Below are 16,142 nucleotides of genomic sequence, written 5' to 3'. Positions count from 1 at the left end.
GTTTTGGTGAAGCGGCTTAAACACTTGAAAGATGAGATTTTGCAAATTCAATAAGAGGGAAAACTGATAAAAAGCGAGAAACATTTGAAGTTAAGAACTCCGTGGTCTACTCCGTTAACACCTGGATTTGCACACTCTCTTCACATTTACTCTCATGGTCCCTTTAGTGAGCTATCTGATAAGAGGGAACATGCTGTAATGAAGATCTGACTAACTGCAGTCACAAATGTGCCAATGGAGAAGGACCAGAAGGCTGGAGGAAATATTCCCAGCATCGACAAGAACACAAGAGAGTTTACTAGTAAGGCAGATCTTGCTAGGAAGCCACTTATTTTATTAAAACTTAGAAACTGATTTGAAAATTATTAAAAGGTTTGTTTGACAACATTTTCTATTTAAAAGTAGCTGAATTTTATTTACAATGAAATTGATTAAAGACCCAAATAGGGAAAAACTGCATTATTTTTTTGTACTGTGATACCATTCGAGTTTAGTGTAGTATTGTACATTAACGTTTCTGTGTTACTTACATATGATTGCATCTTGCAAATAACAGGGGTCATTTATCTTAAACTGGTATTATAACCTTGAACAGATCAAAATGACATATCAAAAACAGGGCGGCAGTGGCTCAGGTGGTAGAGCAGGTCGTCCAACGATGGAAGGATTGGCGGTTGTACCCCCGTTCCCCCCAGTCGTCTGTCGTTGTGTCCTTTGACAAGACGCTTCACCCTCCTTGCCTCTAGTGAGGGCATCGCTGGTGTATGAAAGCAGCATGAATGTTCCGGCGGTGGAGAAGCAGTTTGTGCTGCCGCATTTCCGTCAGGCTGCCCCAGGGCAGCTGAGGCTGCACATGTAGTTTACCACCACCAAGTGTGAATGAGGAGTGAATGAATAATGTGAGCACTTTGAGTGTCTAGAAAAGCGTCATATACAGTTGAAACCATTACAATATAAATCATGTGAATAACTACTGTTGTGGATATTTGGGGTCTGTTCCATCTCACAGTTTTTGATCTGATTTATTCTGTTTGTCATCTTCTTTTTTAAATGTAGACATTGGGGCACCTTTGTCAGACTGCAGAGGAACTTTATATTTCTCATCTTTTTTTCTTGCTTTTTTTCTACCGTGTATCTTTATTCTCTCATTAGCAAACCCCACGCTTACAGATATGGTTCATCCATGCTGTTACGGTCACCTAAAATGGCCACCAGCCACCCACTGTGCCCATTCATCAAATCATAACCAAGAACAAAATCTGAGTCAAAGAAAAAGAAATGTATTTAGGATCCGTGTCAACATCAGATTTTGCTTCCAGTTTTAAATGCAGTTTTAAAAGTGGAACATGTTACCATCACCAATCCTCTTTTCCTGTTCCACCTCAGAAGCCTGAACAGAAAACAAAGGGGGACCCAGTCTGAGGGGCGAGTGGAACTCAAACTGACTCTGGTTGGGGCTGACTGTCATGTACCCAAGGCAACGTCATGACCTAACAGCACATCCCACAGTTTTCTGGGGGGCGCGGCAGACAACCATGCAGGAGAGCCTCTGGAAAGATTGGAGCTGCGTTGTGCAGACACTGTGTTTGCCTGGCCCAGTACCGCTCAGCTACATCATCTCAAGTGGTTGCCCAGTTGTACAACATTTTAGCTTGAATCATGCTGTCAATTCATTGTGTTTTAGTTAGGCATGTTTAAAGGAATAATTAAAACATGAATTTACTTTATCTTACAAAGACTATATCTGAGTTTTGGGGAATAAAAACTAACTCCATCCCACTATATTTAAAACAAAACATCTACATTGTTTATTTAATTCTTGTAATTTGCATTTAAGCTTTGAGTACATCAGTTAGTTTTCAGTGTATTCTTTCCCCATTGCCCATTTGCAAGATTTAAACATAAAGCATGCCGATTTTTAATAATTGGTCAAAGTTATGCATAATTTGCATTGGACGAAATGCTAATTATAAAATGCAACATATCTTTTTCTATAACATGCATTGTAAAAGAAAAGGGCCACTGATGTTATCGGTTAAACTTTTAGTCCAGTGCTGCCAGCTGGTTGAGAAGATATGGCCTTGGTTTGGCAGAATGAAATCAAACAGACAGGCTTCTCTGTTTACATTATTTTTCAATCTCAATCATCTAAACCATCTCAGCTATTTTTGATGAATGTACATACCTGCTCAGGTATCTGTGAATAGATGGGGGAAAGGAGGAAGGAGGAACATGTGAGTAACATGGAGATAGAAGCATGCAGATGCAACATACTGATTCACTGATCCCATCTCTCCAAATCATCTCAATCTCAACCTGATTAACTATACTTGTGAAGCTACATGCATCGAGACCCCCATGCATGGTCATGGGCCTGGTAAAAGAATACGATTGACCCCCAGCAAAAAAGTGGGACTTGTGCTAGAAAATTGGGGCAGGCAGAGGCGTCTACCTTGCTGCATGAGAGCTCCAACTCCGAACCAGAAACTATTAAGCAGGGTGAAATTGTTTTCCACTAGATCCGAGTCAGGGTTGCAAGGATGAGGGTTATACCACTCGTAGGGACTAAACCTGTGATGATTAAGAGAAAACACACACAAACTCATGTTTAGTATAGTGTGACAGTTCTGAACGATTCTGTACAGTAAAAGAAACCTAATATGGGCAATCCTTCCTGCAGAAGAAATAGAAAAAAACGAAGGTTAGTCAGTTGTCAAGACACACCTCTTGAATGAATAAACAAAATTACACCTTCATATGTATATAGTACTTGCTTTGCTTTTAATTAGATTCATGAGTTAAGAGTTCATTATGAATCAACATGGTGGATAAGTTATCAAGTTTAAATAAAGGCAAAATGAAGAAAGAGGGAAAAAGCCTGCTCATTGGAATGATCTCTTTTTCAACTTTAATAACAAAGTCACTGGGGATCAGCTTTGAATTAGTGTTACTCAGTATCCAAAAGTGGCTCTTCATGTAGGCGTGCTCATATCAAAAGGCAATTCCCTCATTAATTCAATCAATGGCTTCCGAAAATAACTGCATTGTAAGATGAGAAAAAGAACTGATAATCTTGGAGGAGCATTTATATGCAGCAGAGCAAATGGTACATTCCCATCATGCCCACACTTGCTCTGGTGCTCCTTCTTAGTCAAAGTACTCCTGAAGCAAAGAGATTTCTCAATTATTCATGTTAAATAAAAGTGACATTACATTAGTAAAGGTTGATTGACCTACAATTAAGTATCCTGACCTGATTTGGTTTGTGCCAGAGTACAGCGGGGAACAGGGCCTGGTCTCAAGAAGTTTAACAGACACTAGGGTTTGACTAATCAAATTGCAATGGATAATACTGTATAATCTTTCCTCAGTGTGGGCTTTTTAAAGCGACACTACGTAACTTTTCCACCTTAATATCATATTTCCAGAGTCATTGTGATGGTACATCAACTTCCAACAGGTTTAATGACACCTCTGTCATGGTCTGAGGGGTCTGTATCGCCTTCACTGGCACTATGTAACTTTGAGGAGCATGGTAGGAACCCTGCCACACTAAAAAACTACAAATCTTTATGGCTTTGACTGCTTTACGGCATACGTCACTTCCCCCTCCTTCCCGATTCGCAGTCCAGACGAAAATGGGTGGGGCTAAGAGCGCAGCTCCGCAGAAGCTGGTAACCCGTTGCTGCGTTGTGGCTGCAGCAGCTCCACACAACAAACGTGGGGAAAAGATGGCTAATGGTTTAACTTTTCACCGGTTTCCTGCTCGGAGGCAGAACCACGCAGCCCAAGTATCTGAGATAACAGAGTAAAAGAGTGAAAGAGTCGTCGGCTCGCTTGGATCGCGGCTGTAACGACCAAACCTTCCACACAGTAAAGCCTGAATTATGGTTCTGCGTTAAATCGACGCAGACCTACGGCGTAGGGTACGTGGCGACGCGCAACGTACGGTGCGTGTCACCGCGTAACCTACGCCGTAGGTTCTGCGTCGATTTAACGCAGAACCATAAATCAGCCTTAAACCACAAACACTCAACAGACCGGGTCGGATCAAAACACGGGTTTTATTCCCCACTTCGCCAGCTAAACGCATTTGCTGACCAGCTCTCTGCGGTGCAATTAACCCCAATCTTCAGATAAAACTAGTTTGTTGAGGAAAAAATATTAACTCTTATTTGTAGCTGCAGAGGAAAAAAATAATCTCACGAGGAAAACAAAAATATTGCTCACGCCTCGGAGCCTCTTCAACATAATATAGTAGGGGTGTAACGGTACACAAAAATCTCGGTTCGGTACATACCTCGGTTTGGAGGTCATGGTTCGGTTCATTTTCAGTACAGTAAGAAAACAAAATGCAAAATATAAACGTGCTAGTTGTTTATTATACACACACAAAATAACTTTGGCTCTACGTGTGCCGCGCTAGGACCCCGCGGACGCATGGTGTGTCGTCGGGCGTTTTTTTCCTTCATGCTTCCCTGCAGCGTCACATGCAAACACAAACACACGTACCTGGTAGAAACATTTCTTTATATAATGTTGTCTGTCGCCCGCGATATTTTTTCTTTTTTTGGCCGGCGCCATAGTTGGCTGGCTACAAACTCTATACATCCCATAATGTATAATAATATGCCCGCGCTCTCAGCAGCGGTACTCGCATCGTTAAGGCTGATTTATGGTTCCGCGTTACACCAACACAGAACCTACGGCGTAGGGTACGCAGCGAGCGGCCGTACAGTGCACATCGCTGCGTACCCTACGGCGTAGGCTCTACGTCGATTTAACGCTGAACCATAATTCAGGCTTTACTACGCAACGAAGCAGGTTGACTCACGTTGCAGAACAGCGCTGCAGAGGCGCTCATAAACGTAAATGATCATTGTTTTTTTTTTAGGCCTGGCCAGGCCCCGCCAGGCTTAAACAATGGTAGGGGAAACACTGGACTTGTCACAATTATGTGCTTAGCTCTTTAGTTCTTCATTAGTTAGTGCTTTTTTCTTTAATCTTAATACTTTCTCGGTGTGAGCGCAACTGCCTATGTGCAGCAGCGCTCTGCTCCACAACGTGCGGTCCTCTACTTATTATGTCCGTGTGGAAACTCGTTCGGTACGCCTCCGTTCCGAACCGAACACGCTATACCGAACGGTTCAATACAAATACATGTACCGTTACACCTCTATAATATAGCAGTCAAAAAAAAAGAAAAGAAAAGTAAGAGGGATACAAAACATGTACTGTATGTTGTAGTATTATACAAGTTTATTGAAACACATGGCGAGTCAAACATTTACCAAAGCAGCTGCCAAACACTCCTAAACAAGGTAGCCGGAGACGGTGGTTCTGCAGAACTGCGGCAGTAAATCCTTTCTAAAGAGTGCAGCTCCGACGAGGAGCTCCATTCTTCAGTAGGGATTTCATATGGATCCAGACCGTTAATAATCATTATTTTCTCCATATACCGCTCCCTGGCTTCCTTGTTTAAGCTATCCCGGTAAATTCCAGTTCCTTTCCAGCAGTTTAACATCTTTTTTTTTTGCGTTTTTGCATCCCATCTTCTCTCAAAACAAATGCACGCGACGGGACAGGAGTTTTCCGGCAGTACGCGCTGGTGCTCATGGGAAACGTAGTGTTCTTTCTGGTAAAGTACTACCGCTTTTGTCCAAAAGATGCCGACAAACTCAGAAAAGCTGAAAGTTACGTTGTGCTGCTTTAACTCACTGGAAGTCAGAAATTGCAATCTTGAGTGGCTGTAAAATCTCCATAGAGGATAACAATAATAAAACCTTTGTTGCATGTTAATTCTTGTCTTGTCATTCTTGTCTTCCTCACAAGGAACAGTAGTACTGTGTTGGCTATTGCAATACAAGACGACATGAAGATGTATGACTGTATTGATAAAATCACAGCATCATAACTACATCTTAATGACCATCTACAGACCCCCCAAATATGATCCAAGGTTCTTTGATGAGTTTGCCAAACTACTGTCAATTGTGTGCATGGATTTTGATTGTGTTGTTTTAATGAATGATTTTAACATTCATGTTGATAATCCTAAAGATGGGTGTGCTAAGGAACTTTTAAATATTCTGGATAATTTGGGGCTTTCCCAGCATGTCACGGATCCAACACATAACAGCGGTCAAATATTAGATCTATAATTATTTCTAAAGGTCTTAATATCTCAGAGGTTGTGGTGAACGATGTTGCTCTTTCTGATCATTAGTGTGTATTGTTTAAAATGACCACCCTTGCCAATCCTATGAAAGGTGAAGCAGAGGTAAACAGAAAACGTAATATAAATGATGTCACCTGTGCATTATTCACCCAGGGTTTTACACCATCACAAACCCTTCCCTCAGTTCTATTTGATGACCTTGTTTACAGTTTCAGTTCCAATGTTATGACTGTTATTGATTCTATCGCTCCAATTAAGACCAAAGTTCTGTCCGGGAGGAAAAGGTCACCCTGGAGAAACGCCACACTGGTTAAAGCACAAAGAAGGATATGTAGACAAGCAGAACGCAAGTGGCGCAAAAACAAACTTCAGGTATATTACGACATTTATAAAGAGAGTCTTCGCAACTATAACCAGAAACTGAAGAATGCAAGGCAATCATATTTTTCAGAGATTATCAATAGAAACTGTAATAATGCTCGCACACTGTTTTCTGTGGTAGACAGACTGACAAACCCCACAGCCTCAATCCCCCCTGAACTGCTGTCTGAAAAGGCATGCAATGACTTTGCTGCCTTTTTCACAAACAAAACATTACAGATAAGGCAAGCAATGTGCAGCTCCAAGCCAGGAATGATAACACTTGTGCCTTCCCATCCTCTAGTCAATCTGGGACATTTCAGCCTCTTAGATTATACAACCCAACAGAAATGGTTTCAAAATCAAAGCCCACAACATGCTGTTTTGATATTCTGCCTTCAAACTTTCTTCAAACAGTTTTTAACTGCATCGCTCCGAATGTACTGCAGATAATAAATACTTCTCTTCAAGCAGGCCAGTTTCGACCTGCCTTGAAAACTGCAGTTATAAAACTCTTCTAAAAAAATCAAATCTGGATGCTACAGCACTTAATAACTCTAGGCCAATATCAAATCCTCAATTTTTTGGGGAAAATCATTGAAAAGGTTATTTTCCAGCAAATTCATGCTTTTATGATGCAAAACAATCTTTTTGACACATTTCAGTCTGAATTTTGGCACACAGCACTGAGACTGTACTCATCAAAGTCTTAAATGATATTCATCTGAATAATGATGAAAGCAAATCCTCTGTTCTGGTATTACTGGATCTCAGTGCTGCATTTGACACAGTTGATCATAACATGCTACTCAGCAGACTGGAAAAGTGGGTGGGACTTAGCGGCACTGTGCTTCAATGGTTCAAATCTTTCTCAGGGCGTTTTTTGTGTCAATTGGAAACCATGAGTCTGAGAGAACCAAGATCACATGTGGGGTTCCTCAAGGGTCCATTCTCGGACCGCTTGTATTCAACATCTATATGTTACCCCCAGCTCAGATTATGGAACATCACAACATTTCCTACCATACTTATGCCGATGACACACAGCTCTATCTTTCACTGTCACCACACGACTACAGTCCCCTACTCTCATTGAGTAACTGTATTCATCAAATCAATGAGTGGATGTGCCAGAATTTTCTCCAGCTAAATGCAAAGATCAGCGCTCACCTTGGCTCCATGTCATTGACAGGTACAAATCAAGCCAGAAATCTTGGTGTAATTATTGACTCAGACCTGAACTTCAACAGCCATCTAAAGTTTATCACTAAATCTGCCTACTACCACCTAAAAAACATTGCTAGAATTAAGGGGTTTCTGTCTAAACAAGACATGGAAAAACTTATTTATGCATTCATTTTCAGTAGGTTGGATTATCACAATGGCATCTTTACAGGCCTTAACAAGAAATCTATCAGGCAGCTGCAGCTGATCCAGAACGCTGCCGCCAGAGTCCTTACAAACACCAGGAAACTGAACCATATTACACCAGTCATGAAATAACTACACTGGCTTCCAGTGAGTCAAAGGATAGAGTTTAAAATCTTACTGCTGGTCTACAAAGCACTGAATGGTCTTGGACCAAAATACAAGCTGGACCTGTTAGTTCCTATGAAGCTCCCAGACCCCTGAGGTTCATCTGGATCTGTTAGTTCCTATGAAGCTCCCAGACCCCTGAGGTTCATCTGGATCTGTTAGTCCCTATGAAGCTCCCAGACCCCTGAGGTTCATCTAGATCTGTTAGTTCCTATGAAGCTCCCAGACCCCTGAGGTTCATCTGGATCTGTTAGTTCCTATGAAGCTCCCAGACCCCTGAGGTTCATCTGGATCTGTTAGTTCCTATGAAGCTCCCAGACCCCTGAGGTTCATCTGGATCTGTTAGTTCCTATGAAGCTCCCAGACCCCTGAGGTTCATCTGGATCTGTTAGTTCCTATGAAGCTCCCAGCCACTGAGGTTCATCTGGATCTGGTTTGTTGTGGTTCCAGCACCAGAACCAAGCAAGGTGAGGCAGCGTTCAGTTATTCTGCTCCTCACCTGTGGAACAAACTTCCTGTAGACCTGAGGTCTGCTCCAACTGTCAGCTCCTTTAAATCAGGCCTAAAAACATTACTGTTTACTGAAACGTACTCATAAATTAAATACTTACCTGCTGTACTCTACTGCCCTTATTTTTTAACAAGTTGTGCTTTTTATTATTTTACCGCTTTTCTTATAATTTCATTTTATGTTATTTATTTTTTATTTTTTTTATTTACTGTTTAATTGTATCTTGCTGCTTTTAATGTTGATGTAAAGCACTTTGAATTACCTTCTGTTGAATTGTGCTATATAAATAAACTTGCCTTGCCTACATTCTGAGTTACTGAGTAAATCTTTGAGCACTATAATCTGTTAAGTGGTCGTGCTACTTTTTACCCCAACACACTAAGGACGATATTGTATTGTGTAGCTCAAGGACCTTTGAATGGGTTAGTGTCAAACATGGAAAACAACTCTTATTTATTTATTTATTTATATATATGCAATTTGATCTTGCAGCAAATGTACGTTTCCATGTGCATATGAACGAGTCAAGGTGAGAGTCCCACACACCCGCTCTCTTGAAAGTCTAATTTAACAAACTTTATGAGGAAATGAGACAGAATTTTTCAAAGAGGACTTAAATCACAAACAATGAAGTACAGAAAGACAGACTGAGACAGATTGTGATGGATTTTGTGTGTGTTATTGATTGGTGTGTGTGTGTGTGTCTGTGTGTGTGTGTGTGTGTGTGTGTGTGTGTGTGTGTGTGTGTGTGTGTGTGTGTGTAGTGATGTGTGTAAGTGAATGTATGATGTTTTATAGTTATGTTGGATGTTGTTTCAAATTTGTGCATGAGCTGAAACAGTAATAGCTGATGAGACACATACATGTAAAGCAGTGATGTTGACCTACAACTTGAGTACAGCAAAAACTTGTGATCGCGACCAAAACTTTGGGCTAAATCACACTTGGTACTGGTGTGTCAACCCCAGTGCACTAGATTCACTCCAGCCCATCAGGAACCATCCAGCTGGCCAGCCCTCCACAGATACCAGCAATACAAATAACAGCATGCCCCCCCCCCCACCTGGCCACCAGGTGGGAGTTCAGGATTTCCTCAGGAAGAGCATGCAGCATAAAATCAGGCCAAATTGACTGTTATCTGGTGTGGCGACCCCTCTGCTCAGAGGTATTAAGCTGAAATGGTTGGTGATAGTCATTAAGTAGGTTGGTCCAATGATTCATGTGTGAACAGGTTTTGTAGAGGTGGCATGAATTTCAGCTACGTCTTTGTAAAAAAGTGGTGATAATATTTGCCAAAAATGTTTATTAAATATTTATTCTACATAATTGGATTTCTGATAACACGATTTCTGCTTTTTGGAGCTGGCGGTTACCTGGTATATCGACAAATTCGGAAAACGTCAACTGCTTTTCTGGCCCTTTCAAAGCTGCCTGGCGTGTCTGAAGGGATAAGCTGTGTGACCAACACTGAAACGGTGTGTGAGCAAAAATGGTGAACTGGATGCGATTTTTGAACAGAATTGTAGGCTAGCTGCGGTTTTTGAACTCATTGGCGGGATAGAAAAGACTTTGGAGAAGTTGGAAGCTCGGGTTGGCGGGAATTAACCACAATCTCGGCTCTTTGGAGCCGCCATGGAGATGAACCAGAGATACTTTAAAGGGGAGCCATTCAGATTCTGCTCCCGCCACTACGTAACGACGGGAGCGATGCGTGAAACCACGGCCACAACTAACTCTGGCTGAACAACAACATGTCCGCCGGTCAGAGCTTCCGCCATTTTTTCGTAGCGGTGTATCGTGATGGCGTCTGTTCGAGCTAGACATGCAAATTGCTCTGTTGTTGTTGTAAAAACCAACACAAGCGATGCTTTGTGCCCTCCCCTGCTACGCGTCATTCAGGCAGCCAATCAGCACAGAGCCTCATTATCATAGCCTCCCCGCCCACTCAGAATCCCACATAGATAATGAGGTTAGAGACTAGGATGCTAAAGACATGGCTCAGAGGCTGAATTTCTAATTTATTTCGCAAAAAAAATCAAAAGCTTGTTTTTAAGACATTCAAGGCCTGTTTAAAATAGGTATTAGGGTGGTGAACGGCCAAACTCCGGGTAGCGAGCAGGACTCAATCTGCTTCATCAGCCAAACGGCCGTAGTTTCCCGTTAAAAGGCAGGCGGAGTTCACCAGCGCTGCGTGGGCGGGCGGCGGCAGTTGGTGCAGGAAAAGATGTGGAAAAATGAATCCGTCATCGTCAGAGCTCAGCAGTAAAAGCATCTGGTCTATCAGATCCACCGCCGACCTGTCACCTGTCAATTCTCTCCGAGGCAGAAAGGCTGGACCTCCGGAGGATTAGCTGTTTCAGCATGGTGTACTTGTCCCGTCGCGGGGGCGCACGAAGCAGCTGCAGGGCCCGCTGAGTTGACTGTCTGGAATCATCTTCCGTGATTCCCCGCAGCTGGAACAGCGCCTCGATGTGCTCGAACCACGAGCCTGGGTCCTCCTGCCAAAACGCAGGGAGCCTCAAAGCCGCAGCGGAACTTGCGGGCTGTGGAGGCTGAAGAGATGAGGACGAGATCTCTTCTGTGTCCTCGACACAGAAAAGGGGTCACCAATGTGGCAGGATGAAACTCGACTCCAGATGGGTAAAACAGGACTTCCAAGACAACGGAATCCAACTGACAACAGAACTGACAGTTGACAACTAACAGCTGACAACAGAAACCGAACACACGTTGCTAAGCAACCATAAAACACCTGTGACCACGCCCCCTTCCCAACAGTCCTGATGGGTGCGAGGTCCATAATTGTGTCTGCCACAATCCTCCTTTATAAACAAAAAACACCATAGTCAGTGTTTCAATAGCTTATGGGGCCAAATGAGCAACCATACCAGCTAAGTGGCTAGGCCCAAACTAATAAGCATCACAAAAGACATTCGGTGGCCAGCACCATTAGCACCTTTTCATGGCTATTTACGCCAATTAACAGGAATATCAGCTGCCTTATAATCAACCTGACAGGCTAAAGATTGTTTTCACTCACCGCTGAGTCAAGGTATGAATGCACTTTAATGCATTTCAGCTCGCCAGATCGGCAAAATCATCCTGTCTCTCTCGCTGCTCTAAAAGGTTTAAATGTAACAGTACAGCGATCAGCAGCTGTTAAACATCATCAAGAATTGATAAAACTTTGTCTAAAAGATTATTTTCATGTCTTACCTAGTGGATGACAACAGATTCTATCTCAGAATGTATCAACCGGTCATGAGGCAGCGAGCGTGAGAAAATGTCCGCAAACCGGAAGTAGTGACAGGACGTAGAATTACGTAGCTGATCACCTGGGGCTCATTGATTGACTAGTTGGGAGTGCAAAATTAATTTTTTCCTTCATCATTTTAAAATGTTTTTAACCACGTTTAATCGTTTTTGGTGCATATACATCAACTTGAATGAATTATTTATTTATTTCAAAATAAAATGAATTGTTTTAACGATTTTTAGTGACTTCAATGAATTGTTTACTTTACAATTAAACCGAATTATTTTACAGGGAGAATTTTAATATTAAGGGGATGTCATTTTAGAACCTTAGAAGATAGGGAGGGAAAGAGCAGCTACAGGAGGAGGATGGAAGAATTGCAGTCGGATCACGTCAGCGGGGTCTGGAGGAGCCTGAACACCATCTCAGGACGTAACAATTCCAGACCTGCGCTGGAGAGGGATTAGGAGCGGGTGAATGACCGGAACAGGTTTTTCAACCAGTTCAAACCACCAGCCACCCCTCCTCTCACCCAACCAGCCCTGCTGCAACTTCCCCCGATTGGAGCCTCTGCTGCTCTAAAGCCTGAATTATGGTTCTGTGTCAAATCGACGCTGTGATGCCGTCGTGAACACTTCGGACTTCTCCATCACTCTATTTCTCCACGGTGCAGTACCCCCCGCGACCGCTAGTTCGCGATCTTTCCCTGAATGGTTTATCCGACTTTTCTGGTCACAGTGAATGAAAGAGGAGAAGGACAACTATTGTGCAAAAAAACTAAACAAAACAAAAAAAATCACACATACACAAAGAAAAGAGTGCTAAGTTTACGACTGCTTCAAACCGGAAACCGGAAATGCATTGCTACCAAGCGAACCAATCACAGCCCTCTCGGTCTGCGTTTGGTCTGCGTCGCCTCGACGCGTAGTTACAATTTTTGGGAGGTGACGTCAGGGACGGTGTCAGGGACGGCGTCAGGGACGGCGTCAGTGACGGCGTGTGATACGCGTCGACACGTACCACACGCCGTAAGCACGGCGTCATTTTGACGCAGAACCATAACTCAGCCTTAAGGGCTCACACCTCAACCCCCCTCCCTGCTACCCCCCCTCCACAACCCCTCTGCCCACTGTCTACTCCACCAACCTCCCTACCGCCCTCTGCTGCTCCTAAACAGTGGCAAGGAAAAACTCCCCTTTAGGAGGGAAGAAACCTTGAGCAGGACCTGGATCATAGGGGGGCCCTCCTGAAGGAGGCCATCTGGGCAGAGCAGGAAAAGACAGAGAGACAGACAGAGAGAATGAATAACAGAGAAAGGAGAGACACAGAAACAATGGCTAACTGGTGCACTACAGGGATGACTATATAAACAGATGTAGACAGCAGACACTGATGTGGTCAGAGGGGGTCAGGATGTCAGCAAGCATATAGCAGTCATCTACACAGACAGGTGGAAGTAGCAGTAATCAGAGGGGGGGAGCAGACCAACAAAACAAACTACAAGAACGATTGACAAAAATGATGGCTATGAGATACTTATAATAAATAAAAAATGGAAGAGGAGAAGAAGGGAAGAGGAGAAGAGAAGAAGGGTGAGAGGCACTGCCCAGTGGATCATGTCGGTCCCCCCTGCAGCATAGGGCTATAGCAGCATATCTACCACAAAGCTATGTTTGAGACTAACTATTATAGTCTTGTTCTATAGCTGCAACTATGACTACTGACTCTAACACACTAGAGTTTACACTAACTAGAGATTTACCAACACCAGCTAGAGGTTTACTAAACACTAACTATAGGCTTTACTAAACAGAAATGTTTTAAGTTTAGTTTTAAAGGTGGAGGTGGTGTCAGCCTCCTTAACCCAGATTGGAAGTTGGTTCCATAGTAATGGTACCTGATAGCAGAACAAAGAGAAGAGGGTAAATCCAAAAGACAAGGCTCTCTGTTAAATAATCAATTTACATTTCCTCACGTATAGTCATGAACTGTGGATAATGACAGAAAGAACAGACTCACAGAGACAGGTGGCTAAAATGAGTGTGCTTTGCAGGATGGCTGGACTCTCCCTTATAAACAGGTTGAGAAGTTCCAATATTCAGGGATGAGAGTTTCTGCTCAGGCATGTCCAACCCTGGGCCCTGAGGCCCTGAGGCCCTGTGGTTGACCCAGGACATGCTGGATGTATTATATCTCTCAGCCGACTTGTGAAGGACTTGGTATTCCTCTGGTGGAGCTAGAGAAGGTGGCCAGTGTGGGCAAAGTCTTAGCCTATTTGCTTGGCCTGTTGCCCACATGGCCCAAACATGGATAAATAGAAGTTTTCCTGAAGTATGCAAAACACATATGCAAAGTATGCCTTTCGCACAAGACAGGACATAGATAGGGTAAGACATATCGAGTAAGTACTTAGTATTGAACTGGATTACCATCATTCCTAATAGAAAAAACAAGAGCACAGTGCCTGTGTAAAACAGTGACAATGAGAGAAAACAGCTTTTCCGTATCAGTTCACTACATATTCAAGTTATCTGAACAGAGGTGTCATTAAAATAACATTTAATGTGGCTGCAGCAGTTCAGACCTTTGTCATAGGAAACTGACAGTGATAGTGATGTATGGTCCTGGGTTCAAATTACTGTCCCAAAACCTTATAGAAAAGTCACAGGGGGAATTCATTCAGACAAGACACTTGCAGTTGCCGCCAGATTAATGTAAAGCATTGTACAACCTAAATAAACTCTAATGTCTCATTAAGTATAGAACATTTTTTTGTTTTCAAAGGAGAGGGAAGTAAATTCTGATGTTTCTGCTCAAAATGTATGTTTGCTTTTTACAGCCCTTATTTCATAAAAATGTTTCAGACTAATTTGTTCCATTGTAGCAAAAACCATGCAAAGCAACATTGGCCTAGCATTCATATGTGTATAGAAAAGAAAAGAAGGCATATAATGATCGGGAACTTTTTACACTTACCCAAGCACATATTGTGATATTAAATAGAGATAGGTGCATATTCTGAGCCAACTTAGATAGCAGTTGCTGCTTTTCATTCTCTTGTGTGTTCATATTGCCAGTAACATTGAGAAATCTGCGTGTGCTAACTGTAGAACTGTCAGGTCATGGCTCCCACAGAGCCACACTGCCCCAAAAGTTTTAAAGTTAACATACACTTTCTTTTCTCTGTTTTATTCATCATGATTCAAACAACAGCCACAACTTAAGAACATTAACTCAGTGAACACCCAAAAATCACTGGTCCTGTTTCTTCACAAAAACTTGACTCGTAAAAAAAATAATGCTAACACTGACGTTAAGAAGTACAAATCATGTGCTATTTCTTAATCTGGGTTGTAACTCAAAAAAGAAAGACATAAAAAAGCTGTAGACAAAATAAACTCAGGGGTAAAATCATGCAGGGATTGTAACAATGACACACCATGCATGAGAGTTGGGACCCACTGAGTCATTGATACAAACAGAAAGAAGAGGTGACATTTTAAGATAACTAACAACAATGGTTTCTTTGTTTGTTTGTTTTGTTTATTGCTTTCCCCTATTTTTTAAGTAAAACACAGTCGTAACTCAAGTTCCTGTAATAAAGGGCTCTAAGAATAGCCAAGAACAGGGGACAGGGACAGAGTCACACACGGAGAGAGACAGAGACAGAGACATAGAGAGACCGAAAAAGAGTCCTGTTCTAAAATTAGAAAAAGATCACAAACAAACAAACACAAATATTCAAAGTTGTATGGGAACAAAAGTTTGCATTCAAAAAACAAAGGTTAATCAGTGATAATAGCAAAGACTGATTCATCAACCTCTAGAATGATTAAAGGGGGTGGAATTTGATTTAATTTTTGCTACTTTTCCAGAAACATGTCTAATCTGGGGCAGCACGGTGGCTAGTGATTAGCACTGTTGCCTCACAGCGAGCAGGTTCCCGGTTTGACTCCGTGGCCCAGCAGTGTGAGCGTGAGTGTGTTTAGTTGTTTGTATATCTATATGGCCCTGCGATGGACTGGCGACCTGTCCAGGGTGAACCCCTGCCTCTCGCCTGTAATGAACTGGGATAGACTCCAGCAAACCCCCTGACCCTGCAAAGGATAAAGCGGGTATAGATAATGGATGGATGGATGGATGTCTAATCTGGTATAATAGGAGAACAAAGTAAATTAATATGGATGAACACTGTAGACCTTGAAATAATACCAGGAGTGGGATGGGGTAATGATGACACACAGCATTACAGTTGTGTTTGACACAAGGGTAAAACAATAGAAAAGAAGAGCCAGCACAAA

General features: G+C 42.5%; 1 protein-coding gene across 1 annotated transcript in view; it reads right to left on the bottom strand.

Annotated features, from left to right (window-relative positions):
• grik2 (glutamate receptor, ionotropic, kainate 2) overlaps window positions 1-16,142 on the bottom strand; it is a 540,292-nt gene that overhangs the window by 123,494 nt on the left and 400,656 nt on the right. The window contains exon 13 of the mRNA XM_061715437.1: window positions 2,453-2,571. Coding sequence (XP_061571421.1) covers window positions 2,453-2,571 — 119 coding nt within the window. The remainder of the gene's footprint in view (window positions 1-2,452; window positions 2,572-16,142) is intronic.

The sequence above is a fragment of the Cololabis saira genome, chromosome 3, assembly GCF_033807715.1.
Source record: "Cololabis saira isolate AMF1-May2022 chromosome 3, fColSai1.1, whole genome shotgun sequence".
In the NCBI taxonomy this organism is placed as follows: domain Eukaryota; kingdom Metazoa; phylum Chordata; class Actinopteri; order Beloniformes; family Belonidae; genus Cololabis; species Cololabis saira.
Note: the sequence above shows the minus strand (reverse complement) of the source record. Positions and strands in the feature narration are given on the sequence as shown.